The sequence below is a fragment of the Leptonychotes weddellii genome, chromosome 1, assembly GCF_054177405.1.
Source record: "Leptonychotes weddellii isolate Sample4059 chromosome 1, ASM5417740v2, whole genome shotgun sequence".
NCBI lineage: Eukaryota > Metazoa > Chordata > Mammalia > Carnivora > Phocidae > Leptonychotes > Leptonychotes weddellii.
In genome coordinates this window covers 7,550,518-7,561,955 of record NC_138369.1, presented here as the reverse complement: position 1 = coordinate 7,561,955, position 11,438 = coordinate 7,550,518, and the positions used below count along the sequence as shown (strand labels likewise).

General features: G+C 58.6%; 1 protein-coding gene and 1 long non-coding RNA gene across 11 annotated transcripts in view; one reads left to right on the top strand and one right to left on the bottom strand.

Annotated features, from left to right (window-relative positions):
* Positions 1 to 564: 564 nt before the first annotated feature.
* The window catches only part of NFIX (nuclear factor I X), a 93,399-nt gene continuing 82,525 nt past the window's right edge, over positions 565 to 11,438 (bottom strand). For 6 of the 10 annotated variants that reach the window (XM_081813565.1, XM_081813598.1, XM_081813609.1 and 3 more), the window contains 3 exons: positions 7,183 to 7,330; positions 4,993 to 5,084; positions 565 to 693 (listed from right to left, as the gene is read on the bottom strand). In XM_081813565.1, coding sequence (XP_081669691.1) covers positions 679 to 693; positions 4,993 to 5,084; positions 7,183 to 7,330 — 255 coding nt within the window. In that variant the 3' untranslated portion in view covers positions 565 to 678. Of the gene's footprint in view, positions 694 to 4,992; positions 5,160 to 7,182; positions 7,331 to 11,438 lie in introns of all 10 variants that reach the window. The other 4 variants (XM_081813603.1, XM_081813616.1, XM_081813579.1 and 1 more) reach the window with 3 other exon arrangements.
* On the top strand, positions 691 to 10,362 carry LOC145720463 (uncharacterized). Its single transcript, XR_014143390.1, has 3 exons — positions 691 to 842; positions 7,612 to 7,703; positions 9,303 to 10,362. It is a non-coding gene; the product is annotated as an uncharacterized LOC145720463 (long non-coding RNA).

The following is an 11,438-nucleotide window of genomic DNA, read 5'->3' as shown; positions in this document are numbered from 1 at the left end:
GGGGGCTTCTAGCCCGAAGGTAGGGCAGGCAGACCTGGAAGCCACGGGCCTCACCTAGTCCAGAGCAGCTGGGGGAAGAAGCCAGAGGCCAAGGCAGTGGGGGCTGGGGGGCGGGGGAGGGGGGGCGAGAGACAGGCAGGGAGGGGGCGGAGTCTGGAGGGAGAACCCTCTGGATCTGCACCCCATCATTTGTACAAGCTTGTCCTCCGAGCTCCCTAGTGAAGCTCCGGCCCGAGTTGGGGATGGGGTTCCCCTAGGAAGGGTGAGGGTGGAGGACAGGCCCCTTTAGAATTGTGCTGGTCGCTTTGTTGGGTTGATTTCGTTCCTTCCCCGGAAGGACGGGGCAGGGTAGGGTGGGGAGAAAGGCAGTTCTGCTGCATCCTTCCTTTCTTGCTGTCCTCTACTTTAACAGAGTCCGTTTGCAGGTTTCCTTCTGCTTGGCTGCTGGTGCACAGCTCCACCGAGACCTCTTCCGAGGGCTCTCCGAGAACTGGGCTGCTTCTGGGGGCCTGCAGAGCTCCCCGGGCTGGAGGAGACAAGGGCTGAGTGGCTGACGACGTCTAATTTTTGCTTTTCGGTGGGGCTGGGCCGGGGGATTTTTCCACGTCTCAAAATTTCTTCTCCCCCCGTTTGAGGAACCTCTTCTTTACATTTTGTCATTTCTTTTTGTCGATCTTATCAGAGGAACCAGGACTGAAATGGGACAAAAAGAGGCCGTATTGAGAACAGCAGGGACGAGTCTCTTCTCCATCCCACCTGGCCCGCTGACTTCAGGCCAGAGCCCAAGGCCCCTGGAGGGCCCACCTCCAGCAGAGCCAAGGACAGCAACACCCCACGAAGAGGTACATCCCCATTCTGTCCGTACCTCCTATGGGAATCCTGCCGCCCCCAAGAGACCCTGCTCCCCAGTGCTAGGGTCCAGCTGGCCTTCCCGTGGGCACTGTGCCCAGCGGGTGGGACCCCCGTGGCTGGAGCTGGCAAAGGCACAGACCTGGGATCTGGCCATGTTTCCAATTGTTTAGGTTTTTGTATGGGTCCTGCAGGATGGGGAGGATGCCAGGCTGGAGCTTTTGTCCCCAGAGGGGTTTTGGGAGTGGGGTGGGGGTGGCTCAGCTTCTTGCTGAGTTTTCTTTCTGTCTCTTTGGATTAAAAGCAGAAATTCCCGTCTGTACTCCCCAGCCAAGGTCCCACAGGCTGAAAGGCTGGGGAAGGGGGCGGGGGACACCACATGGCTTCAGTCCCTAGCAGTACCGGCCTGGGGGAGGGGCCCCGTAGCCCACTGTGCTTGATCCTCTACCCTCAGGGCACCTGGCGCAGGGGGAAGGACCCGAGGCTCCCTGGGGCGGGAGTCGCTTCCCTCAGGGTGCCAGCAGGGGGAGTCACCTTCCCACAAACGAGTCTTGGTGGCTCCTCATCACAAAATACACCTGACCGGGAGGCTGGGCTGCTTGGCAATGCCCTCCATCAAAGGCTCTGGCCCCACCTTGTGGCCAGGGGGCAGCGGGGGAGGGGCGGGTAGGGAGGTGTTCTGCTCTATGGACCTGGGTAGGCCTGGTAGTACCTGCAGGGCCAAAAAGGGGTCCCTGAAAATGTATTTCAGGGCCTCTCCCAGGCTCTGGGTCACAGACTCAGATCTGCAGGAGCCAAGCAGAGCTAACTACCGAGCCAGCACTGGGTAGCAGCCCATTCTACCCTTGCTCCAACCCCACACAGAAGCTAGGCAGGGAGAGGGTGGCTGACCTGCCTGAGGCCACACAGTCTGCCCGCCTGGCCCAGCCAGGACTCAAACATGAGGGACAGCTCCGACCCGAACCACCACGTGTGGCGTGCTCACAGGGAGCCCAGGGCCAAGGCTGCCGCACTGGAGTGAGGGCCCGGGGCAGCCAGATCAGCCAGCTTTCCAAAAGAAGCCAAAAGTCCAGACAGCACTGCATGTGAAAGTTGTCAGTGTTTAAAACCACTTGTTTCAGCCGCACAGATTCTGCCTGCAGGCCGGACCCGCCCCTCAGGCTCTGGGACCACAGGAGGCCTTCTGTGAGATGCACACAAGGAGTTTTAGTGTTACAAAGGGCCTGCTAGATCACCTAGAACCTTCTTCGACAATGGAAACATTCTCTGTTTGCCCTATCCCATGTGGTAGCCACGAGCCACATGCAGCTTCTAAGCAAGTGAAATGTGGCTAGGGTCACTGAGGGACTGAAGTTTTCTCTAGTGAGTTATTTCATTTGAACTTCAACAGCCACACATGGCCAGCGCCTGCCCCACTGGATGGTGCAGATGGGGAACATTTGGAAGAATGGGGGTTTGGGGTTGCCACAATGCTGGCGTTTACTGCATGGGCAGAGATGCCAAACTTCCTGCCACGTGCTGGACAACACCCAGAGGAGACCTGCCCTCCTGTGGCGGGGCTCCTGCAGGAACTGCCCGAAGTCCAACCCCATCAACTGACTAAAGGCCTTTAAAGGGAGGCTCATGGGATACTTGGCACTGCACGGGGGAAACCCAGGCCCGAGGCACCCCGTGAGTTGGGGGGGCTGAGTCAGCAGCCAGCCCCTGGGCTTCCAGTCCTGGCCTGAGGAGGAGGGAGCTGCCTGGTGAGCCCCTGTCACTGTGGTCTCAGGCCTCTGTATTCTCTGAGGCCCCCTTCCCAAGGAGAGACTACACGGGAACCCTTGCAGCACGGCTGTGTGAGCCTGGCCCTCACCCTCCCTGTGAGGGAAAGGAGGCAGAGGACAACGGGGATGTGGAGAGCCTGCTTGGTCCCTCTGTCTTTGTCGGACTAAGCCAAGGAGCCAAGCTGGTCCCCTTGGGGTCCCCTGAGCTGCACGGCAGGGGACAACCACCAGTGCTCAGATTGGGGAGTCCCCCCATCCCCGCCAGAGGAGGAAGACTCCAGTTCAAGGCCTGGAGTTAGGGACAAAGGTGGTTCCAGGATAGCTCCCCAGTGCCTCCCCACAGGTCCCAGGAAAGAGGGGGGGCATCTGCTGCCAAGAACAAAGTGGCTTTTTCTGCTCACCCTTTCTGCTTCCTGAGCCAGGTCCAAAATTGATTAAAACTAAGTAAAAAGCGCTGCCCAGGGAATGACAAAATTGCTAAAATTCTCTTTTCTTCCCTCATTCTATTGTTCTCTCTCCATCTGGTGCTCCAGAGATCAGCTAAAGTCACTGGTTACTGTGGAAACCGCCCCCCCCCACTGTACCCCCTGCGCCCGCTGCAGCCTCCTGCCTGCCCCCAGGCCCAAGGGCTCTTGGCTGTGCGGGCCCTGTCCGGCTCCAGTCTCCCCCACCGTCACCCCCAGACACACCTGCCTGCTGGGCCCGGGGCTCAGGTCCCTTTGCAAAACAAGGGGGAGAAGAACCGTTTCCCAAACTTGCCTCAAACTCTGCCTTGGCCCCAAAGTCTAGCAAAGTGAGCAGAGAAGGTGAAGAAGGGAAAGCACACGGAGGCGGAAACAGGGTGGGGGGGGAGGACTCGCGGCAGTGGTCCCCAAGAGTGAGCAAGCAACACGGAGCTATAGGCGCTGGGGCAGAGGGAGGGAGGGAGGGAGGGAGGGCGAGAGCGATGGAGCCCTGCTGCCTGGTGCCAGCCCAGAGCCAGGAGGGGAGGCCCGCCTGCTGTCCCTTCCTCTGGCACCCCCTCCCGCCCTCTGCCAGCAGGGCTCTCTCGGCCTCCCTGGCACAGAGCAGCGGAGGGGGCTGGCTCCAGCCCCTGCTCGGAGCCATTGTTTTTCTTCTCAACACCCCCAAGTTCAAGTTCATCTGGGTGTTACATCATGTCTGGTTGCTCCTGGAAACCAGACGGGTCAGACGTGACTCTGGGGAAAGGGGGCGGGAAGCTGGAGGGGGTTGAAGTTCCCCTCCCCTCCCCTCCTTGCCACTAGGGAGCTCCGAAGTTTGAAGTTTGACAAAGTTTTTTGGCTTTTTTTTTTTTTTTTTTTTTGAGGGAGGGAGGGAAAGGAAAAGGGAAAAAAAAACAAAACCTCAAACCGCACACACAAAACTTCCATCCACCAACTTTCTCTGGAGTCGGGCCTCAGAGCAGTAAAGGAGCAGGAGTTGAAAGAGGTGGCCCTGGGGCTCTGGGCCCAGGTGGATTTCCTGGGGCAAAGAAAGCCTCCAAGGCCTCGGGCTCACAGGGTAGTGTTTTTGTGAAATGTGCAAAAGAAAAGCTATTTGCATGTTCTTTTCTGAGAAGTTGTAAAAGCTGCCTCTGCCCTACTCCTGAGGTGGGTCCTCCCTGCACCCCAGGGCCCGGGGCTCTGTGGGCTATTCCCAGCCTCTTGGGGACAGGCACAGGGAGGAGGGGACCCACGGGCGCGCGCGTGCATGCGTGTGTGCGCGCGCGCGCACAGATGCCTGTACAAAGCCGGATCCAGGGCATTCCAGCAGGGGGGCTGGAGTTTTCCTTGTGAGAACTGGGGACAGACGGGAGCTGGACCGGAGGTTCCAACAGCCCGGCCTCCCCTCTAACAGGATTCATGGGGACGTGAGGGAGGGGCCTCCAGGGTGGCAACAGGCCCTGCCCTACCCTGGGTGCCAGAGTCGCTGGGCATGCAGCCCACCAGGATGGCTCTGTCCCTCCTCCACCCCTTGCCCAGCCCACCCAAAGCCAAGGAAGAAGGGAGGGCTGGGGGCCAGGGCTTCCAGCTGGAGGGGAGGAGAGCAACAGGCAGAGCTGTCCTCTTCCTGACGGGGCCTCGGGCTACCACCAGGCCTGGCCCAGAGCGCCTCTAGCCTCAGGTCTTTGGCCGCCTTCCCCAGGGCCGGGGCTGTCAGAGCTAATTATCCAATTAGCTGATTAGCCAAGGGACCTGGGGCTGCCTGGGGAGGCAGGCTCAGCTGGGCTTGCAAAAGCCTGGGCCCTCCAGCCCTGCCCTAGCCCCTTCTCCCGGATTGGCCCCAAGGAACCGGCCTCTTCCCTAACACCCACGATGCGCCCGCCCCTGCCTCTTCCCCCTACGCGCACATCCACATCGTGGGTAGGGCCTCCTACCTGAGACTGCTGTGGGATGTTCAGAAAGTTGCCGTCCCGGGGTCCGATGCTGACAAACCGGTTGGCAGAGGAGGCGCCTGTCGTTGCGAATGCTGTGGGGAGCAGGGAAGAGAGGGAGAGACCCCGTGAGGCCTTGGGGCCTGCCCAGGCACTGCCCTTCGGGGCTGCTGAGAGAGGGAGAGACTGGATTAGACCATACTGCCAGGGCTTAGGCTGGCAGTGGGAAGGACAGGCCGGAGGGGTCCCATCATCCTCTCACTGACCAGGAGCACACACTGTCCCCCACCCCCAACACTCCACCTCAGCCAGGTGTCCTCTCTCCTGGTCCGGGGTGAGGGAGGGGCCCTGGAGGCTTTAGCTGAGGTCCCACAGACCCTGTCCCCAAACCAGGCACTGAGCAGGACTGAGGATAGCCCTCGTTGAAGCGAGGCACCCTTGCTTTCCCACGGACTCTCTTGGGTCTGGGAAGAGGGAGCCTGGGAGGGTGGGAGGCTGGGAGCTCTGCCGGACCGGCCCCACCCTGCTCAGGGAAGGCCAGCTCAGCCAGGCCACCTCTCCAACCAGGGCACCTGGTTGGGTGCTGCATCATGTAACCACGCTGGGCAGTCCCAAGCATGGGGCTGATGGCTCAGGGAACTTGAAGGGGCCCAACAGAGGGCTGAGTCGGGAGGGACAGGGTCAGAGAGAGGAGCTGGCTGCCAGCTCGGGCCCAAAGGTGGCAAGGCTCAGGCCCAGCAGGCATCCTCCTCCTCTGATGGATGAGCCAGTTCCTGTGGTCCTGCAGTTCCCAGGGCCTGAGATGGGCCACAGCACAGGAGGAGGAGGAGGCTGGAGGGCCTGGCAGAGCCCTAGGGCTTGTTGTTCTGGAGCCTGAGGGGGCAAATGGGCAGCCAAACACCCCTAAGCTCTTCTCAGGTTTTCTGGCTGGAACTCTATGGGAGGGAATGGGTCCTGCACCCCCAGTAGGGAGGATGTCCCCAGAAGGGACAAGAGTGTCACAGGATGCCGGGGATCCCCCCCACACACACCCTCTACCAGATACACCCCAGGGACTGCGTGCTCACCAGATTCTGTCCAGGGTGCCCGCCAGCCACCCTGCAGCCTGGCGCCTCCTCCCCCACCCTGCCCACCTCCAATGACCATGACCATGACTTCGTGTCTTATGGCGGATGCAGATGGGAAGATGGCATGAAGAGGATGGAGAGGGGAAAAGAACTCAAACCATGAGAAAGAAGGCAACAGAGAGCGCGAGACGGAGAGAAGTGAGATGGGCCGCCCCTCCCACTGCTGACCAGGGAGTCCTGGCCTGTGGCCTGCCAGCCCCCAGAGCGCCCGAAGCGCTGCCCACCCCCTGCCCAGAGACGGCACGCCTCCCACCCTCCACCTCTCCTGTCCTTCACACGTCGGGTCTACCTGGGGCCTCTCAACTCAGATTTTTTTTTTTCCCTTTAACAAAAATTGTCATTGGTTAAAAGAGAGAGAGAGAGAAGGAAAGAGATGAAGTAAGCCGAGGCCCAGAGCCCTCCCTTGTCCTTGGAACATTCAACCTGGGGAAGGGAGGGGGATGGGAGGAGGAAAAAAAAAAAGAAAAAAAAAAAAAGAGGAACAACGAGAAACCAAATGTGAGATTGAAGGGGAGGAGGTCAGGGGCCAGCCTGCTGTACAGTTAGAGGCCCAAGGGCCCCGGAATGGAGGTGAGGGGGCAAGGCCAAAAGGGGATGGTGGTGGCGTCGCCTTGTGGTTACATTTAATTTTTTTGGTGTAGCGGGGCACAACGAAACAACAAAAATCAAAAAACAAAAAAACGAAAAATGAAAAAAACAGCAATCAGGCATGAAGATGGCATGGCTGTGCCTCCCCACCCCCCTCCCACCCTGGCCAGCACCCCTGGCCTGCGTGCCCCACTGTGCTCCCCCTCCCGCCCCCGGGAGGGGCCTGGGCCAGGGGCCCCCGGCTGGGAGCAGCGGGTGGGCAGGGGGGCTCGTGGGGTGCTGGCTGGTGCAACTGAGGCCCAGGAGGCCATGACTGGGGGGCTCAGCTCTGCTCTTGTCCGGGTGGGAGGCTCCATGGCGCTCTGGGTTGGGGGGCTTTGGTGGTGGGCGGGGCAGGGGTTTTTCTTTTTGCCGTGGAGACTGTTTAGATGGGCCAGGGATGCTGGGCGTTGTGGTTTCGGTTTCATCGTCCACTTACAAGGTGATGGAGGAGTCAAGGCGGCGCCGTCTGGGGCAGTGCTGGTGGATTTGGAATCAGGCATAGGAAGGGGCACAGGTCTGGCCACTGGAGGCGGCGGCGGTAGCAAAAATGACCCCGGGACTTTGCCCTGGCCGCTACCGTTGGGCTGCGAACAACATAAATAGAGTGACGCATGAAGGCACATCCCACACAGACACACGCTCCCCTGCGCGGCCACGCCAGCTCGCTCCTGAGAGCGGGCGCTCCCGGTAGAAGATGCAGGATGGGCTCGTCTCCTCCGGGGCACAGGGTGGGTGAGGGTGTGAGGCTTCTATTTGGTCTCTCAGGTGTTTCTCTCTCTTTTTTTTTTTTTTTTTGGTGGTCCTCTTTTGAAGTTGTGGGAGGGATGAGAGGGGGTGTCCGACGAGTGGTTTGTATTTTTCTTAGGGAACATGTTTTAGGTACTGAAACATGCCATCTAACCATATAAGCAGCGCACCTAGAACGCTCATGCTCTTGAAGACCTTCTGCCTCAGCAGGTAAGATGTGTCAGCTCACCCCCACTGTCCCCGGAAAACACACGCATGCCTCCCCTCTGTGGGGCCCTGGGGTGGGGCCAGCTGACCCACCCAAGGACTACAGGCCCTTCGGCGTCTACCCCACATCACGGCCTAGGGAGACGCCGGGTACTGGGGGGCTTGCCCTTGACTCCGGCAGCCTGAGGATCATGGGTGCTGGCCCATTTTCTACAGAACAGCCCAAGAGGAAAATCCATCGCTGCCAGCTCCAGTTCCCACGAGGCTCTTCGAGAGGACTTCCCTGTACAGTGCCCTCGGAAGCCTGGGATGCCTGGTCGCCAGATCCCTTCTTCAGCTTTATTCCCTCTTGTGCCTCAAACTCAAGTTTCCTCCCCAAGCCCCGTGTGCCTTGCATGCATCAGCCTTTGGGATTCAGGGGATGTAGGCACCACAGGGAGGGGCAGAGGTCCCTGGCCTCTTGCAGGCACAGCTTCCCTGGAGATGCCTCCCTGGAGCTCTGGGCAGTGCTCTCGATGACCACCTACAGCCTGGGCTCAGGTTGGGTGGGCCAGAGCTGAGTCCTAAACAGTCCCCTCACCCGAGGGGCAGAGCTCTGCCCCATCCCCAGCCACCCAGGTGCAAGGCTTTGGGAGGCTCCTGTGCTGCTCCTTCTATTGGTGGGTGAGCCAGCCCAACCTCTATCCTCACTGGTTCCACGTGGATTAGGACGAGACTCCCCAGGGGTCTCCCCTGTGCTAACGGTGTACTCCTTAGTTCAGTGTCTCAGCGCCCGGCTGTGTACCAGGTACTTTACTCAGGTGGTGTCCAATCCTCCAACCCTGTAAGGCAGCAGGTTTTGCCTGGGGCCGGGGTGGTGGGGTGGATTCTGTCCCCGGCAGCGGGCATTAACAATGTCTGGAGACATGTTGGGTAGCACCACTTCCAGGGGTGCTGCTGGCGTCTTGGGGGGTGGTGGAGGCTGGGGATGCTGCTACACACCCCGCAATACACGAGATGGCCCCCAGGATAAAGGCCCAACAATCCAAACGTTAATAGTGCCGTGGCTGGGAAACCCTGATGCAAGGGAAGCTTGATTCTTTCCCTTTCACAACTGGGGAAACTGAGGCTCTGTGCAGCTGAGTGGTTTATCCAAAGTCACCCAGCTGTAACTGATGAGGCCTGAAATTCACAACCATGTCTCTCTCACTCCAGGGACCTTGTGAATTTTTTCCAGCGGGCTCATCCCAACCCTCTTCTCCAACTCCAAAGGTGCTCAGGCTTTTCCCCTCCCCCTCCCCAGCTCTGACTGCGTGTAACATAAAATACAAGCCCCCCGGTTGGGCATTCAAGGCCCCTATGGTGGAGCCCAGATGGAGTCCTCCACCACCCATGCCCCTACATTCACCTCCTCCCAAGTACTCCCCATTGCAAACCAATTGGGGTTTCCAGAACACAGCCTAAGCAGTTGAGGGCTACACATGTGCTCACTGCAGAACCCTCTGTCTACAACACTCCTTCCCACACTCCTTAAGGCCTGCTCAGAAAACACCATCCCCAACATGGGACCAGCCAGATACCCTAAATCACCATCCATCTCTCTCTGCCTTTTTTTTTTCTCAGATACTTGTGACCTCCTCCACCATAGCCTTTGAAGCAGGCTGCCTCCCAGGCTCCCCAGCAAGCCTGGGGACGGCCACCTCCGTGTGGCCCAGGCGTGCAGCATTCAAGTCCCACTGACTGAGCTGAATCGACTAGTCCATCCTGCTGCACTTTCAAATCATCGAGCCCCATGTCTGACCCGCGCAGGCCACACCCTTCTGAGCTCTGGCCGTCCGCCCCCCCGCCGGACCCTTCACCTCTAAAGACCAGCACCTAGGTCTGACATTGTCCTTCCAAACGGTTCCCTTGATTTGCTCTTTCCTGCCCACTCAGAGGTCCCCTGACGAAAGCAAGTAGGGGCTGCTGATCCCTGTTTGTGTCCTGGGCTGGAGACCCTTTGTGCTAGGTGTCCTTTCAGAAACAGGCAACTGCCTCCCCTCATGTCTGTGGCCTATCTGGTGCCTAGCTTGTTATTCCATCAGGGCAGGAAACGGGAGTCTCGAGAGATCACAGCCTCACTCCTTTACTCCAGGCCATCCTGAGCTTGGGCCCCCCCCCAAGGGGCTGGGACATAGAGCCTTCCAGGTAGCCCTTGCTCCCACAGGATGGCCAGTGCCTTCTTCTAGTCCTCAAGACCTGTCTCCCCTCAGGAGGACCTAAATCATTCATCGCACTTGATGAAGCCAATCCCAGCTCGACATGGCCAGACATTGAAAACCGCTGATTTACAACATTTAGTTTCTGGAACCTACTTCCAATCAGGCTAGGATATCTCAGCTCTGATCGGGGTACAAGTTGAGGTTTTAAAAAATCTCGAGGTCTTGTGATTTTGCGGTGCCTTGAAAGCTCATGAGTTAAAAGCTAGAAGGAACCTGGAGACTGGGATAGCTCTTCACTTTCAATGGACAGGTGAAGACGCAGGCCTGGCCGCTCCAGTGGTGGTGCTTGAGGCTGACCTACAACCAGTCTTCCTGCCTCCCGGAGTCACGCTCTCCCATCGGGCCATGTGACTTCTCCATCGCGTTCACTGGGCGGTCTCTTCTCTCTGCCAGAAATACAGCTAACCAGGCATCCTCCTTCGGCCCTTTGCATCTCCTCTGAGTGGTGTGTCCATTTGGCCTTGGCCTTTACTGATTTGGCTCTTCTCAATTAGGGCCTCATGCTGTGGTCCGAGGATGAGCACAGGGGTGGTGCCTGGGAACCCTTTTGCAAATTGTAAAAATTTTGTATGCATATTTTTTTTTCTGCAAAGATGATCTGAAACTTCACATTCTCAAAGAGGTTAGGAATTTACTCCTTTAGACTTTAGATCAATGGTTCTCAAAGTGGATCACCCGACCAGAAACAGCATCACCTGGGAACTTGGGGAGAAATGCAGATTCTCGGCCCCACCCCAGGCCTGCTGAATCAGAAGCAGGTGAGGCCCAGGCACCTGCATGTTATTGAGCCTTTCCGGTGACTCGTGCGTGCTAAGACTGAGAACCACTGCTCTGGAGGCAGCCACGGAACCAGAGCAGCCTGGTACTGCCATTCCCTGACACCAGGACAGCTGCGGAGCCTGAGGCCTCTCGCTCACTCCTCCTCCAGAGCCTGCTGCCGAGCCCCAGGGAGAGGCTTACTGAAGACACCCCCCCCTCCTCTCTGGGCACAACAGGCCACAAGAGGAAACCCAGAGAGACTGCTCCCCAGCCGGGCTAGGCTCTCTGATCAATCAGAGTGACTGTTTGCCCTCCTGTCTGCAGTGTTTTATCCATCTGCCTTCTGGACCAGATGAGCCCTTAATCTTGAACCGTCAAGTCAGGGGAGAGGCTCAGGACCCAGCCATCATCAGGATGCTTAAGGATGGATTGACCCATATTCCCGAGGGTGAGTTAGGTTTGGCTCTTTGGGCTAAATTGGTCCCTCAGGTCAGTCTCATTTTGGTTAACCCCAGCTGCCTCTGTGGGTGAGAAGGCAGGCAAGGTGGAGTTCCTGGACTCTCTAATCCATATTCCAGACCCAGGGCGCTGGGACATGGGCTGGTAGCTCCCGTAGAGTCTGCTGGCATCTCTGAAGGAGGCGTAGTAGCTTTTGGGGGTCATGGCCACTTCTCCCTCCATGCCCCTAAAAGTGGGCAGAGCTTGTCCAGAGAGGTGGGCAAGGCTCTGAGTGCGCTAA